The sequence below is a fragment of the Poecilia mexicana genome, unplaced genomic scaffold, assembly GCF_051168715.1.
Source record: "Poecilia mexicana isolate PSO_F unplaced genomic scaffold, ASM5116871v1 scaffold_22, whole genome shotgun sequence".
Lineage (NCBI taxonomy): Eukaryota > Metazoa > Chordata > Actinopteri > Cyprinodontiformes > Poeciliidae > Poecilia > Poecilia mexicana.
Window position 1 is genome coordinate 10,315,811 of NW_028263391.1, and position 15,702 is coordinate 10,331,512.

A 15,702-nucleotide genomic window follows, 5' to 3' on the forward strand; every position below is an offset into this window, starting at 1 on the left:
TTGACTGATCCACGTACTACAAGTACCACAATGCACCATTCTAGTTTCTCCCGACATGAAACATGGCCGCCTACAGTTCATCTATGGTGTTTCTATTTACGTTTCGCCTGTTTTCTGTTTTAAGAATGACAGTGGAAGAAAGAGCTCGGGTTCGAAGTCATTTTGAGTAAAATTTAAGTTCAGTGTGTGTTTTTCTGTTTGGATAAATCGGTGGTGTGATTTTATTTTTTTATGAATAGTTTCTGTGATACAGACTTGGATATTTCTTTTCGCTGGGCTTATCAAAATTGCGATTGATTTAGTCAACCAGAAACCCACAGAGTTCACACCAGGGCCTGGTCGCGATGTTTAGCCCCGTGAAGTCATCTTATTTTCGAGTCAGTCCGACAATTATCAACCGGGAGCTCGGGAAGACTAAGATGAGATAGCAAGAGTGAACACTGGAGTGCTAACACGGGGTTTTTACTGGGAGCGTAATCCCTTCATAACTTGGGAGCAAACTGCGGAAATAAAACCCAACTCAACATGTTCGGAAACCTTTTTGAGGAGGAAGAGGACGAAGGCTTTGTCTCGACCTCCGCCACAGGAAGAACTGCCAAGGGGGGCGAGGAGCCGCCTCCACCCCGTGGGAGAAGCAATCTGTGCGGCATTAAAAATCAGGGAGGGACGTGCTACCTCAACTCTCTGCTCCAGACTCTGCTGTTCACCCCAGAGTTCAGAGGTACGGTCAGATGGCTCTCCCACCTGTGCAACAGGTCACCAGATGACTCTTTTCACCTGAGTAATTCGTCTTTGTTGGTGTGTTTGCAGAGGAGCTGTTCAATTTGGGGCCAGAAGATTTGGGGTGTCTTGAGGATAAAGACAAACCAGGGGCTAAAGTAAGTGAACAAAATAAAAGCACAGATCCATCCTGTCATATTTGAAAGGCTGGTGATGGAATAATTGTGTGGGGGGATAATTTATGGGCCCATTTGGCCATTTAATATTTACTTAACATTGTCAGGTCCTCTTTGGTCCATCAAAATTTTACATTTTGTCTTATTAGCATAACTGGGGAACTGAAACGGTCCTAGGACTCAACTCTGGGGAGCTCCTTTAGAAAGGGGTGGAAAAGAAGTCTGAACATTTCCTGAAAGATACACATTGGTGTCTTTCAGGTAGCCAAACTAAAATATGACATCTGACAAGTGAATAATCAACAGTGTCGAAACCGGTAAAAGGTTTATGGTTTCAAGTCGGTATGATTTTAAGAGAGCCATATTTGCAGGTTTTAAATTGTGGACTGATTAGAGCCAACACTAAAATACAACTCAATATCATCGGCATACAGGTTGGATTTATAACTGTAAAATAAGGATGTAATACTGTTGATATAAATTGATAAGAGAACCCAAGGGAGCACCCTCGAAAAGAAGACTGAGCGTTTTCTTTTTTCTCTTTTTACTTGTCTCTTGCCTTGTGAAACAATAAACTGTCATCCCTTGCCTGGTTCAGCTTTAAGGCTAAATTAGTTTTGCTCTTTTACCCTGCAGGTCCGAGTGATCCCTCTGGAGCTCCAGAGACTGTTTGCCCGCCTGCTGCTGGTGGACCAGCAGAGCGCCTCCACCACCGACCTCACCGACAGCTTCGGCTGGAACAGCACCGAGGTCAGTGACGGGGGAGAAAGGAGAGGCTCACGTTACACTTCTTTCTTTTTTTTTTTTTTTCTTTCAGTGATTGATCTTATGCCGCAGCAACATCCGCCACGGCATGCTCAAAAGTACGGAACGTATTTGCATTATCGTACTGCAGTCAGCCCAAGGAACCTGAGTGGAATTCCAGTTCTTTCTGGAGGCCGTCCAGCTGCCAAATTATTACCTGAGGAAGGAGAACAAAAAGTTACAGAGACACAAGTTGCCATAGGGCGTGCAAACCCAATTTTCCAGTGGAAAAATACATGCAGCGATGTGATCAAACAAGCAGCTGCACTCTTAAAAACCGCTGGTTGGCAGTGAGAAGGAACTAGGCATATAGTAATTGACGTAACAAGTTGTAAAATGAAGTTACATGACGCGACACAAAAACCCAACACACCACAAGGAGAAATGGAAACTAGTCAACTGTGGAAAGCAAAAATAAAGGATCTGCTGAGGGTGATTTCTAGTTTGACATTTGTTTATGCAAATCTAGCTTAATTCTTAGCTGGTTCTGTAAAATGTTAATGACATAGATAATCACCTGTATTATCTATAAAAACCATCCAAAGTGTTTTTATTTGTTGATTTCAGTGAGATGACCCCAATGTGCTCTGATAAGCAATGCTTTGCTTTATTGTCTTAATAGCAAACAAATGTCAATAACTGGACATTTGTTTCCTTCCTTCGAAGTGTGGATGTGTGCAGCACAGGCAGTGTCGAATGGCGTCACCAACATCTGAAACGTCATTGGTTCACAAAGAGACATTTGGCATGATTTATAAATAGACTACCATGCAACCGCTCTCACATAGCGGGTCGGTGTTTGCAAGTTTTTCGGGCATAGAGGTGCTTTTAGAGCCCGTAGGGAAAAGAAAGTTTCCCTCCATGTTTGAACACTGTGGTTTGATCACAGGGTCTCGACGTTTTTCAAGAAGTCTTAACGTTTAATCATATCGGCTTTAATTTTGGCATTTATTCGTTTCATATGCTGAAATTCTGGCTTTGGATTTAGACATTCTCATGTGTTGACAAAACCAGCTCCTTTATCATTAAGTGTATATTTAAAAAGTTTTCCCAGTGGTTGACCATAGCGCAAAAGTTTTAAATAAAGTTTTAAATCTTGCTGCCTGTATTGGCTTTGAAGGCAATGCGGCAAGCTAACCTATAAAAGCGTGAGAGCACTGGGGTCACATACCAGAGCCCAGACCTGAGTGGATAATTATAATTTCCTTAGATCCATTATGCACATTATTCAGCTAAGAAGCAAAAGTTATTTTGTATTAATTTTATATGTCTTAAAGGGCTTACAAATTACCACATGTAACTTGGTGGAACTCACAGAAAGCTCCTTGCTGTCTCGATAAAGTAATTACACTCTCTCTAATGAGTTATGAGTTGGTTTTTGGAATGCAATATGAAGTTTTATTTTTTTACTGGCAGAAGATGTTGGATGTTTTTCATAGTGCAACAAAAATATTGTTGCTCTATTTAACTCCTCCAGTTGTAAAATCGCTCACCTTGCTGGCAGTGCTGCAGTTTTTGGAACCGTTCCATAATTCAGGACAGGCTATTAAAAGTTTGACTAATTGTTTATCCAGAAACATTTGGTGAGAAATGTTAGATTCTGTTGTATTGCCTTTTTAAGTACCCGTTATGCTCCAAGTTGGAGATGCTGATCACATGAATATGTGCAAGATGAATTGATATGTACATTCTAATACATTTTATTCGTTGCTATGCCTGTACCGTTGCAGGACAGTGCGGGTTTATTACTGATTGATGAAATGATTCACAAAAAAAAAAAAGAAGAAAAAATCAATCCAGTAGGGGTTTTGAGCCCATGAAGCTTCAAGAAATGAACCCTTTTGAGAACCAGGAGGCCAGAAGGCATCAAGGCTTCATCTGGCCACCTCTACAGTGAAGCCACAGCACAATTTTGCTTTCTAAATGCATCAGACTATTTAAAAATTGGGCTGACGTTTTTTTTAAATTATTTTTTGGAGGACTTCCAGTGGAAGTCGTTTCACTCTTTTTGCTTTTTTCATACATTTGCAGCTTTGTTTGCACAACACCGAGACTTCTTCCTCAGGATGTTTTTGCCCACTGTGAAATATTTTCTACCTACTTAATTTTCAGTTTTTCCATTAGTATTATAAAATGTGTTTATATGACATCAATAGATCATACTTCAAAAGAGTCAGCTGGCTCAGAACCAAGTTTGTAACTCACTTTAATATATGTAAAACTGAACCAGTTTTAGACTAGTTCTGTCTCTTTCATCATGGGGTCACGTGGGTCGTACAAACTGGAACAAAGCCTCTCCTCGTCTGAACCGTTCTTTTCGTCGTTCTTTCAAGGGGACGAATCAGCAAGACGTGCAGGAGCTCAACAGGATCCTGTTCAGTGCGTTGGAGCACTCCCTGGTGGGCACCAGTGGCAGTACACTGATCCAACGCCTCTACCACGGCACCATTGTCAACAGCATCGTATGTAAGGAGTGTGGAAACGTGAGCCAGAGGAAGGTGCGTTGCAGTACGAGGACCCTCGTGTAGAGAAAATCTAAAAATCCGCGTCTGCTCCTTTTCGGTTTAAATGCGTTTTCGTGCCGTCGGCAGGAGGACTTCCTGGATCTGACGGTGTGCGTTTGTGGCGTGTCCAGCCTGGAGGAGGCTTTGTGGAACATGTTTGTGGAGGAAGAGTTGTTTGAAGGCAACAACCTTTATCGCTGCGCTCAGTGTTCCCGGCTGGTCACCGCTGCCAAGGTCGGTACCAGTGACGTTATGTTATAATCCAAGAAAGTGCTTTTTAAAAAAAAAAATTCTCTCTACTATCATAAATGTTTTCCTTTGCCGTTTCTCAGTCTGCCAAGCTGAAGCAGCTGCCCCCGTTTATGACCGTGTCTTTGCTGAGATTCAGCTTCGACTTTGCCAAATGTGAGCGATACAAGGAGACCGGACGCTACGCCTTTCCGCTCACCATCAATCTACGACCTTTTTGTGAACAGGTACCGGAAAGATTTTAGTTGAACTTTCCAACTAAAACCTTCCAAAGTTTCATTTAAATGATTGTAGCTTGTAGCTAATGAAAACCCAAGACTCAGTTAATGAGAAATATAGACTATTATGTATGAACATAAGGAGTTTATAGCAAAAAGGTCACTGCTAAAGAAGCTGGGAGTTTACACCGCTAGCCAGGCATGTGTTTGGAAAGTTTGGAGGAAGGAAAAAATGTGGTAGAAGATGATGCAACAGCTACAATGAAAACTTGCAGCTGGTTTGAGGATTTGGTGAAGATGCATGCAGTATTGGCTGAGGCCAGCACATTAACAGAAATAAATACTCTAAGTACATAATTCTGCTTTGATCTTTCTTTGAATTACTTCGTTTTGCCTCTTTACAGACTGATGCAGAGGACTCTGACTTCACATATGAACTGTTTTCGGTGATTATCCATAAGGGAGGCTGCTATGGCGGCCATTACCACGTTTACATCAGAGATATTGACGAACTTGGAAAGTGGGAGCCACCGGTGAGGAGAAAAAAAAATGCTGACTTTCGTTCAAGCTAAGAAACTGCTGCTGCTTGGTAGTTTCTTTCACTTGGTTTTATGCATGCACACATCAAAAAAGACATCGCCTCTGTTTCTCGTTGACAGGAAGAGGACTGCAAACCCAAAGCTCAAAAGAAAACGAAGGAGGAAGTGAAGGAGTCATCTGAGCAAAAACTGCAGGAAGACGACCCGTTGTCTATCATTACTGCTATCATTGCTCAGGTAGTTTTTTTTTTTTTTATCCCTCAAACTTTTCATGGAAGGTCATGGCTGAATGTTACTGCAAATAAGCCACATTTCCACTACTACCGCCATGAAAATTTTCAGTTTAGTCTTGTTGATATTGTGATTCAGGATATTGTGCTATTTCTACATTTTTTTTTTTTTTTTTCAAAAATTTTCTGATAAAACTCTGGCAGACTGTGACTAGTAAAGATTTAAACTGTAGTACCTCTTCTGTCCTCTAGGAGTCATCAAAAAGCGTTTTGTTGGATCAGCTGGGTCAAAAACTCATGAATAAAACTGGATCATCCTGGAGCAAAAGGTTCAGGAAACCCTACGGTCCCATTGGGAAGGTATTCTTAGTTTTTCCTCCTATATTAATTTTTACAAAAAATATTTTAAATCTAATCCAATTTCTTTGCCTTTTTCATTAATTTGTTTAATTTTAGTTCCTGCAGTCACACAGTGACGTTTTCATTTTGGTGTCCAATGGGACTCGAGTGGCATTGAAAGCTAACCCACCGAGCCCAGCGACTGAGGCCTCGGCTCCTTCAGAGCAAACCACAAACTCTGAACCCTCAACAGCTTCAGACGGAGCAGCTTCTGATCTGCAGCCAGAGGGAAATCAGAAGCCTAAACCAAGACCAGAGGTACTGCAGAAACAACCCACTCGGATTACACATTTCAGTTGTTTTTTTTAAACTAACATATAGAAACAAAAATTGATAGATTATTATTATTATTATTATTATTATTATTATTATTATTATTATTATTATTATTATTATTGTCTAATGAATGAATGGAGCCTGGAGAAATGTCTTGTGAAAAGGTTGGAGACCTAAGAAACCAGAACTCTGATCTGCTTAAAACAAAAATGTAAATTTAAAAGACAAAAAATTCAGCCGACGTTCATGTAGATCTTATAATTCAACACTCTGGTGCTTCTAAGATTTTGCTCGCACTCCTATGTAAAATCTATTGGCAGTGAATGGAAGCAGCTGAAAGTCTCACTTGTGAACAGAGTTAGTAATCTGTTTACTGCTTACAACAAAAGGTAGGCTATGCATAGTTCCAGATTGCATACTTATATAAGCGTATAATGGTGCAATCTTTATAAAGGATGCTCTGGCTCCAAAGGTTTGTTTGTGTCAGAAAAGTATGTTTTATCTTTGGATGTCTTCTTTGAAAATGATTGGCAGGACAGAAGGACACACTTGTTTCTGCCCCTGAAGCCCCATAAAATTTGCAATGTAACTATATAAGCGTGACCCACAGAAAATCTGAAGCCTGTCTTGTGACTCGTTTTGTGGCTGTTTTCTCACGGCGCGTCCTCCTGTCTGACAGCAGGGTAGCCACTGGTTTGACCTCAACGACTCCACTGTGACCTCCATCAGGGAGTCGGACATTGAGAAGCAGTTCCAGGGCAAAGAGAGCGCCTACATGCTGTTTTACAGAAAAACGCAGCTGTACAGGCCCAGCGAAGGTACAAAGTAACTTGCTTGCATCTTCCGATTTAAAAAAAAAAAAAAAAAAAGTGCATCTCTAAAACAACTTGATCATACAATAAACATAGAGTACATTTTCTGCAGGAACAGTTCTTTAATTTGTGTGCTTTTTTTTATTTTATTATTTTTGTTTTACTTTTGCAGCTCTGAGCAATCCACAGTATAAAGTTCCTTCCCACTTCATCCAGATGGCCCAGGATGAAAACCAGAGGCTGCAACAGATGCGGTATCAAAACAAGCACAAAAGTGAAACAAGTTGCTCTGTCATTATATGCACAGCTGCACAGTCGGGTCTGACTCGGTCATTATGGTTCAGTTGCTCTGTAGAAGATCTTCTCACAGATTATTTAAATGTTGCATATTGCAGCTCTAAGGGTGGACAGTTCTGCACAGATGAGGGGAATCAACATGTTTTTTTTTTTCTTTCTTTTTTTTTTCTTTATAGTGAGGAGTTTGATGCCACTAATAACACAGTAGAGCTGCACCTGCACCTGGCCCCCCTCTACAAAACAGTCAATGGAGTCCTGCAGCCGCTCAGCGAGGAGCCAAGCGGAAGCATCAACCTGAGCTTCGACCGGAGGAAAACCATCGGCGATCTGCGGCTCACCATTTATCACGTACTGTGATACCAGTAAACGGATACTGTTGTGTTTTAAAACTCTTTGTTATGTGAAGGTTAAGATTTTTTTGTTGTTGTTGCAAAAATATAGATGCAGGAGCTCTGGGAAGGAGATATGGCATTGACTGTAGCCAAGAGTCTACCTGCAGGTTTACACCTCTACAATACTCTTACAGGTTAGACTTCACAGGCAAAAACAATAAAAAAATTAAAAAAAAACACCTGAAGGGAAAGAAACTATATTAAGGAATGTTTGTTTTTAACCGTCACTGTGTTTTTCCTTTTCACAGATGACAGTGTCTCCCTGTACAGTGCAGGAATCCACACAAATACTGACCTGTTTGTGTGGAATGGTAAAGAAGTAAGGAAAAAGTCACCACATGGGTCTAATTCTAAGAATTTTATCGAGGGGGACAAAATCTCATACGCCCGTGCTTTTTGCTTCTTCAGGTTCGCGGTGCCGCAGTCCAAACTGGAGCCGAGTGGGAGCCGGTGTTACTCACCGTCGTTCGCCCTTTCCTGAGCGAAGGCGTGGAGCACGAGGCGCAAAACGGGGTCAAGTGCGAAACGACCGACAACTGCGATTCTGAGAACGGGGCTGCGGGACTGAAGAGGGAAGCGAGAGGATTCGCGGGCGGTGCGACTCTTGGGGAGGTGAGGGAGGCGCTGGGGGAGCCGAGGGAGAGTCTTCTGTGTCAGGAGCATAACGGAGGAAAGGTCGGGGGTCAGGGGGCCGGGGAGGGAGGAGGCGCCAGCGGCTGGAGGGTGTTTCCGCCCGACGACATGCAGCGGACTTTGAAGGAGCTGTCGCTGAAAGACGGAGATGCTTTGTTGGTGTTGGAGCCGCAGTCATTCGACAGCAGGTGAGCTCTCTTGCGCAGCGCGTTTAATTCAAAATGCATTCATACCTCCAGACCTTTCCCACATTTTGATACGCTAAAAGTCACAAACTTGAGTGGATTTTGTTTGGATTTACTGCAATGGACAAACACAAAGTTTTGCCTTTGAAAAACCACATGTGGTTTTCAAAGTTTTTTTTTTTTTTTTGTAGTTAAACCCCCACCCTTCCGAAAGTACGATGTACACTTTGATTTGAATTCAGCCCCTTTTACTCGGATCCCCCTAACGAACTTTAGTCATAGAAACTCAGGTAAAAATGCTGAGAGCCACAAATCAGGTGGGAGGTCGCTGAAAGTTTTACGCCACAAATCTTTCCTGTAAGAGTCCTGATCAGACCAAAATCGAACTTTTTGGCCTACATAGACAACCAACACTTGCACATGCCTTCCCCACATTTCCAATTAAAATACACTGAAGCCTTTGTTTCTAACTTGTTAAAATGTGATAAAGCGAATTGGGGTATGAATACTTGAGCAAGGCACTGAGTGTTTGGTTAGTTTCCTGTTCGTGTCTAGCAGCAGTCTTCTTTACTGTGCTCAGCGTGTTCTCCCGGACCGGAGACGTGGTCACTGTGACCACGCCGTCTGACTGCCGCTGGCTCCAGGTGGAGCTTCGAACTCAGATAAAAGGAGGTGAAGAAGAACAAGAGGAACAGAGGAAGAAAGTAAAGGTTCCAGCCACAGGAAATACGGTCAGTAATTAATGTCTGTCTTGTCATCTCACTTGCTTTTTAATCTTGTTATTTTTGTTTTAATCTTGTTTTTTTTAGTTGTTTTTTTTTTTTTTTTTGCATCATGTTCCTTCACCCAAACGGCTTCCTTTCTGTTTAATATGTCCTGCCACAGCTGCTATATGAAGTGAAGCAAAGAGCCATTTGGGAGCTGCAGCTGCAGGAGCAACCTTCAGGCAAGATGCTCAAAAATAATGTATAATTGCAGTCCTGCAGCAGAAGTACACCTTAGACAAATAAAAAAAAACAAAAAAAAACAAAACACAATAACAACAAATAATTCAGTTTGTAACTTTTACTGTCTACATTAATTTGCAAATAGGTAGAAAACGTAAATGGATTCATCCAGTCATATAACTTAAGCATAAACGTGCACAAGCACTTTTTAAGAGAGTTTGCTTTTGTCAGCTACAGTTATTTGTTGGACCTTTTTAGTAACTTTTCTGGTTTCTGTAAGTTTACCTCCCTGTTCTGTGTGTGTTGCTGAGCAGGTGCGCAGTACTGTCTGAGGCAGGTGGACTGCTCTGGGAAACTCCTTCCTCCAGGTACCGTTTCATTTCTTAGCTGGAGGCCATTTGAGTTGGAAATCCCCCTTACTTTAGCGTATCAAGGGACACTTTCTCTAAATCTGACCTCCTGAAAGTCTTTGATAGTTACCCCCCCCATAAATCTGTCTTTGAATGTTTTTTTTGTTTTTTTTAAATCATAATTGCACATACGCTGACTCACTGCGGTTTTCCTGACAGTATGTGAGGAGTTGAGCGTTCGGGATGCAGGCGTGCGACTCATGACCACGTTGACTCTCTGTCCGGGAAATGCCCCCAAGGAATCACAGGTGTGCTTCTTTTTTTTTTTTTTTCTTGTCTTCTTCAGTAAAATCTTCTTTCCTTGCAGCTGCAACGATGAAAAAGACGGAACTTTTAATAGTTTCCTACATCGTAAAACAAACCAAGGCGGCGTGAGTTCATGTGGGCTGATTGAAGTTGAGAGAATTTGTTTCTGTGCTTTTTCAGCTGTTCTTGCACTTCACTGTGGGTTCGGCCCCCTCTGCTGGCATGGAGATGGATATAATCGTGGAGAAGACTTTCACTGTTAAAGAAGTAAGGAAATTGAAGAGAAGTTTTCCCTAATCTTTATTAAATCTTACAGCTAAGTACAGACTTTTCATAATAAACTGGGTTATAATCATCGTTGCATGCATATTTAACAATATATTTCAGGAAAACCCCAAATGGAGGTTTTTGAAAATAGTTAATTTTACTGAAAAGTACATCCATATGTACTCAGTACTTTTGTTGGGGGTCTTGTTTTACATTTCAGTTGTTTTTTCTCCTTAGTCCAGGTTAGCCATTTCTGATGTTTAACACAAGTAATACTACATTTTTAGCATTGATATATTTGTTTATGGCAGTCCAGCTACTATCCCAAAATCTCAAATCTGAATTTTCCTTTCCAGTCCTCTCACAGATTATATTATCCTTGTTCCATAATGTCTTTTTTTTTTCCATAAATATGCTTGGATGCACCACTATCTGACAACTTCTTGACAATTGTGAAGGTAGCAACCTTCCCCTTGATTTTTGCAGGTCTTTACTTAACAATACACATTTTCTGAGAAACCTACTTTGGGGTTTTCATAATAATAAAATTTAATATAAATAAATTCTTAAAATGTTTTATTCTGCATTTGAATTTATGTTAATTTCCCCTCTCTTTTTAATGATATTCTAATGAACGAAGATGCACTTGTTCATCGTAATTTGCACAAATTTAAAGTCATCATGTTTGTTGTGTTAGTGTCTCAGAGCTATGCTGGATGCTGTTAGGCTTGATGGTAAGATTTCATCATTCCTTCTCTTTTATGTTTGTTGTCACCATCTATATTTGCTCTGCTACTACAGCTTGCATGTTCACTAGCTGGTCAGTGGTTGATCTTCTGCTTTTCAGGTACCAGTTGGCACCTGAGGAGGCTGGACTGGTGTGAGGAGGTTGGAGAGCCGCTGATGGATGAGGTGAATCAATGCAGGTTTTTAAACAGTGTGTCATGCTGCGCACATGTCAGTACTGTTGAATCAGTATTTGGGACTTCACTGCACAAAACAAATGTTGTAAAGCTGCACAATATTAAAGTAAATTTAAGCTGTGTACATTGAGGAAGTTGGTACTGAAGCTAAAAATGTGTGGTGGTGTTGAGACAGAAAACAGATGGCATTAAGGTATTTCATATTATGATCAATTTTATTTCATGTTTTTGTCATAAAATTGTACGCATAGAGAACAAACGTAGGAGAGATTGATTCTCCTTCATAAGATGATTACAATCCTCAGGAGCAACATATTGACACCTTTTATTCCCAGGACGCCTCCTTGTCAGAGCTGAAGATTAGCAGTGGTGAGACGTTGGTTGTTACTGAAGGACTTTTGCCTCCGAAGGTATCAGAATATCCCTGGATGTCTGGATTATTGACAAATCTTCATAGCGTCCCCGTTTATCTTTTATTTCTTTATCTTTATTTCCTCAGGGATTTCTCAAGCTTTCTGTGTGGCTTTATGTGGATGAGAGCGGTGTGGAAGCAGACTTCAAGCACTCAGAAAACAGCTCTGCTGAGCAGCCCATGCAGGGAGCGGAGGCTACAGATGGGTCTGGTGCTCAGTCGATTTCTCTTTGTGGCGAAAACAAGGCGGAGCTACGAAACGTCGGGAAGGTGGAGATATCTGACGATGCCACACTAGAGGACTTAAAGACTCAGGTGAGGTGTTCCCACTGGTGTGTTGGTGATTTATCTTTAGTGATAAGCTCCATGTTTTTCAGGTTGGAAGGTCTCCTAGCTATCACCCTAATCTTTAGTTCCCTCTTCAGATTTGTGATCAGATTTAAATTAAAGACCCTGCCAGGGTCACTCTAAAACATTTATGTTAATTCCCATTTGAAACAACATGCTTATTGCTCAGTAACGGCGTCCACACTGAAGAGTGTTGCTGTTAACGCGACGTGGGACTTCATTGATTGGAAAAGGACCAGATTTTCTAAAAACCGATTATGCTGTAAACTGACTGATGGAGTTCAAAGTATGATTTATTTGTGCCTCTCTAGAACAAAAGTTGACTTTAAGGAAATGCTTGTTTCTTTTCTTTTTTTTTTTTCTTTTTTTTATCAGTTTATGATGATCCTGTAAGACCATTTCTGTTCACTCTTAAGACTTTACCTTCTGTTTAACTCCCAACACCTGGTACAGACTCCATCAGCTTTGAACAGGTTAGCTTAGGTGACCATCGTGGATTCATCTTCAGAATATTGTTTGCTTTCAGGCTGAATGTGGTAGTAATGTGGATCCACGTTTAACTGTGAAGTGCTCCCTATAAGATGCTCTCCTTGCTCCGTTAGGTGTTGACGTTGCCAACGCTTCAGGACGTGTGCGTGCCCGTTACTAGCTTCCTTCGCGTGTGGCAGATGGAGGGAGGGCGGCTTACGCGCGTCCTTAGAGGACAACAAGTCACACTCAGGTCTGAAAGCTTCATTCACACATTGTGGGTGACAGATGGGTTTTATTTGTGGACAGATGCAGAATGTTTGAGCTGGTCTTTCCCCACATAGTTTGTTTGCTTTGTGCTCAGGAAGCTGAAGTTGACCAATGGAGCGGATCTTTGTGTGCAGTGTCTTCTGAAAGAAGAAAATCTCGGGTGAATGCAACTTTTAAAAAAAAAGAAAAAAAAAGCTTTTATTCTCTTCCTTTGTTTTCTTTTTAGTCTTTTGAAATGTTGAATTTTCCTGTGTTTTCTTCACTTCTTGCTGATTTACAAGGCCAAAACAAGTGCTGCTGAAGATAAAGATGGGTGTTCCAGGGGAGAGGAGCTACTATCCTCCAGAAGAGCTGGTTTGGGACGCTTCTCACGATTCTACTCCTCGATCTCTGCGCACCAGTCTGGCTGCACACTACGGCCTCTCTCCCGATTCTCTGCTGTTGGCCAAACGCCAGCCGGAGAAACACGCCTGGGAAGAAATCTCCAACTGGGTATCTCTACAAAAGAGAGAGTTTGGCAGAAATGTTGTTTTGGCATCTTACCAGTAATGTAATATTTATTTTGTCGTTTACTTTCAGACTCAACAGGTTTCCAAAAAGAAGAAAAAGAAAAAGGCAGAATCTCTTCTGGGGCCACCTTTTCACCTCAGAGATGGAGACGTAATCGGCATTAAGGTATCAATAAAACACTCCTTTTTTTTTTTTTTTAAACAGACTTTTTGGTCTTTTATTAGAAGTGTTATATCTGGTACTTGTGTGTTTTTTTTCCCCCATAGAACCTTTTGATTGACAACAACAGGGACTTCATCACAGCAGAGGACCAGCAGGGCCAGCAGAGGCTCAGGGAACAGGCAGAGCAACGCAGGAAAGGGTGAGACCTCCTGTTTTTTTTATATGTGCATCGACTGGGGAGTATGGGATCCTAATCTCATTTTTCATATCAAAATTCCATATTTTTCTTAACCCAAAACTTTAACTTTTCTGTTAGTTTCGATAAACTTATCTTCAGAGGTCATGACATGATGTGAGGGTCAGAATAGCTCCCAAATATTATAATAGTAATATCATTATTATTATTACTATTATCATTTTTGACATGTCTTCTCAGTTTAGCCTTTTTATGTTTTGCATAATGAAGTAAAAATTAGACTATATATATTTTTTTCTATTGTAAAATTATAAAATACAACTCAATTCGAGATTTTAATACAAGCTAATAATAATAATAATAATAACTAATAATCCTGGAAAATGGTTGTAACCCCTTTATGGATTCAACATGTTTCTTAACATGAATGCGGTAGAGAATGCCAGTAGAACGTGAAATGCGTGTTTCGGTTGTTCTCCTCTGTTTTGGTAAAGCACTTCGTTTTTGCTTATTTTGCAGAGAGCAGGCTGCAGCCTCCAATGGTGCTGGGAAAACCAAATCCAGGAAGCTGGAGGTGCCGCTGTCCATCAGTGTCGGAGTATTCAGATAGCATCCTTCTTTTCTGTTGACGCACAGACAAATCAGGACTTCCTATGACGTCACACCACACATGAACTAAAATGCCACGTTGCTGTTGGACAATCCCGCTAAATGAGTCTGGTGCCATTTCTTCCTTTTTCTACCACAGTTTGCAAACGGTTAATTGTCTCAAAGCATATTAATGAACACTAAAACCTTCCTGGTTCGTATCCTGGTGATTCGTCAAAAAAAAAAAAAAGTTTAAACTTTGATTTCATCCTTTGGACTGTTTCTGTATTATGCATTTTGTTTATAAACAAACGTGTTTAAACAATATATCGTTTAAGTAACAATTTAATCGGGGGACTTTTTTTATTTGTCTTCGTCAATTTGCAGCCGGTTCACTTTGAGTTTTTATATATATATATATATATGAAGAGTGATTCAACTCTTGATCCCTAAATAAAGTGGAGTTTTTAATTAATTCTGAAATATCAGAAGTTGTTGTTAGTGAAGTCGTCCCCTTTCTGATTACATTTCCTTGAGTAAAGCAAATTAAGAATGAATTTCCTTCCTGAAATCTACATCTTTATATAAGGTAACATTAAGGCCACTTTTTAGACATAAACTTGCCACTGTGCTGTGTGAACAAAAGACTGCCACTCATGATCAGGAACTATTGATACGTTTGTTTTCAGGGCAGATGAGAGATGGGCCTTAATGTGGAGAAGCTTCTCTGCTGCTCTGTCTTCCCTACCTCGTTCTCCAACTCTCCTCGTCTTCTTCTACCTCTTTTAAGCTCGGCTTTTCACCATTTATCCTTACTGTCGCCCGGCTCTCTCAAAATTAATCATGGTTTTTACATTTAAATGCTCACAGTTTAACACTTGGTCGATGGGGAATTTTATTGCCAAGCTGTAAAATCCTGCTTGAGAACGGTAAAATGTAACCATGTGAGCTCTGAAATTTTATTGAGGACTATTTCAGGTTTTATTTGCATGCATATATTTGACTTTGAGGGAAATAAAACTGATTTTCTTTTATGTTTTTTGGGGAAAAGTGATTGCAATTTTATTATTTTTTTAATTTGTCACGAATTTTCAAACAGACGTCTTGTTTTATTGGCATTGTACTAACAGTAAAATCACTTTTTTGTATCCCAGTTTGATTATTAACAGCAGTGGTCACATCTCTGCTGTTAAGGACCGTTTTGCTGTATCGTTGCAGTGTTTATATCAATGTAAAACTGCTTTTGTTAATGATTAATAAAGTTATAAAACAATTGTGTTCAGATCAGCAGAGTGTTTTGCAATCGGTGAAGTTTTTTTTTTTTTTTTTTAGCTGTTCTTTAAGAACTTTGCTCAGAGTAAACTTTCAGAGTTGCAATGACTTTTGCCACAGATATTCGAACGTCACCAAAATGATGACATAGCAGTGTGTACTGTGGTGTTTAACCTTGGAAGAAAGATTAACTTTGAATCGAATTGAATCTAGGTTTTATTGCAGCAGCATTATCACACAATTACAAAA

General features: G+C 40.4%; 1 protein-coding gene across 2 annotated transcripts; it reads left to right on the forward strand.

Moving 5' to 3' along the window:
• Positions 1-56: 56 nt before the first annotated feature.
• usp40 (ubiquitin specific peptidase 40) lies at positions 57-15,468 on the forward strand. Of its 2 annotated transcripts, none has more exons than XM_014999740.2 (31): positions 57-721; positions 811-878; positions 1,533-1,646; positions 4,034-4,198; positions 4,292-4,438; positions 4,537-4,680; positions 5,076-5,204; positions 5,331-5,447; positions 5,693-5,800; positions 5,897-6,097; positions 6,795-6,933; positions 7,100-7,181; positions 7,401-7,572; positions 7,666-7,750; positions 7,865-7,935; positions 8,025-8,437; positions 9,015-9,165; positions 9,320-9,380; positions 9,696-9,749; positions 9,951-10,039; positions 10,218-10,304; positions 11,002-11,038; positions 11,152-11,216; positions 11,563-11,637; positions 11,727-11,954; positions 12,590-12,708; positions 12,820-12,885; positions 13,007-13,217; positions 13,305-13,400; positions 13,502-13,596; positions 14,113-15,468. In XM_014999740.2, the coding sequence occupies exons 1-31, from the start codon at positions 526-528 to the stop codon at positions 14,201-14,203; spliced, it is 3,876 nt and encodes a 1,291-aa protein (XP_014855226.2). In that variant the 5' UTR covers positions 57-525; the 3' UTR covers positions 14,204-15,468. The 2 variants fall into 2 exon arrangements, with proteins under 2 accessions (XP_014855226.2, XP_014855227.2); XM_014999741.2 differs by having other exon boundaries at positions 6,798-6,933.
• The last annotated feature ends 234 nt before the right edge of the window (positions 15,469-15,702 follow it).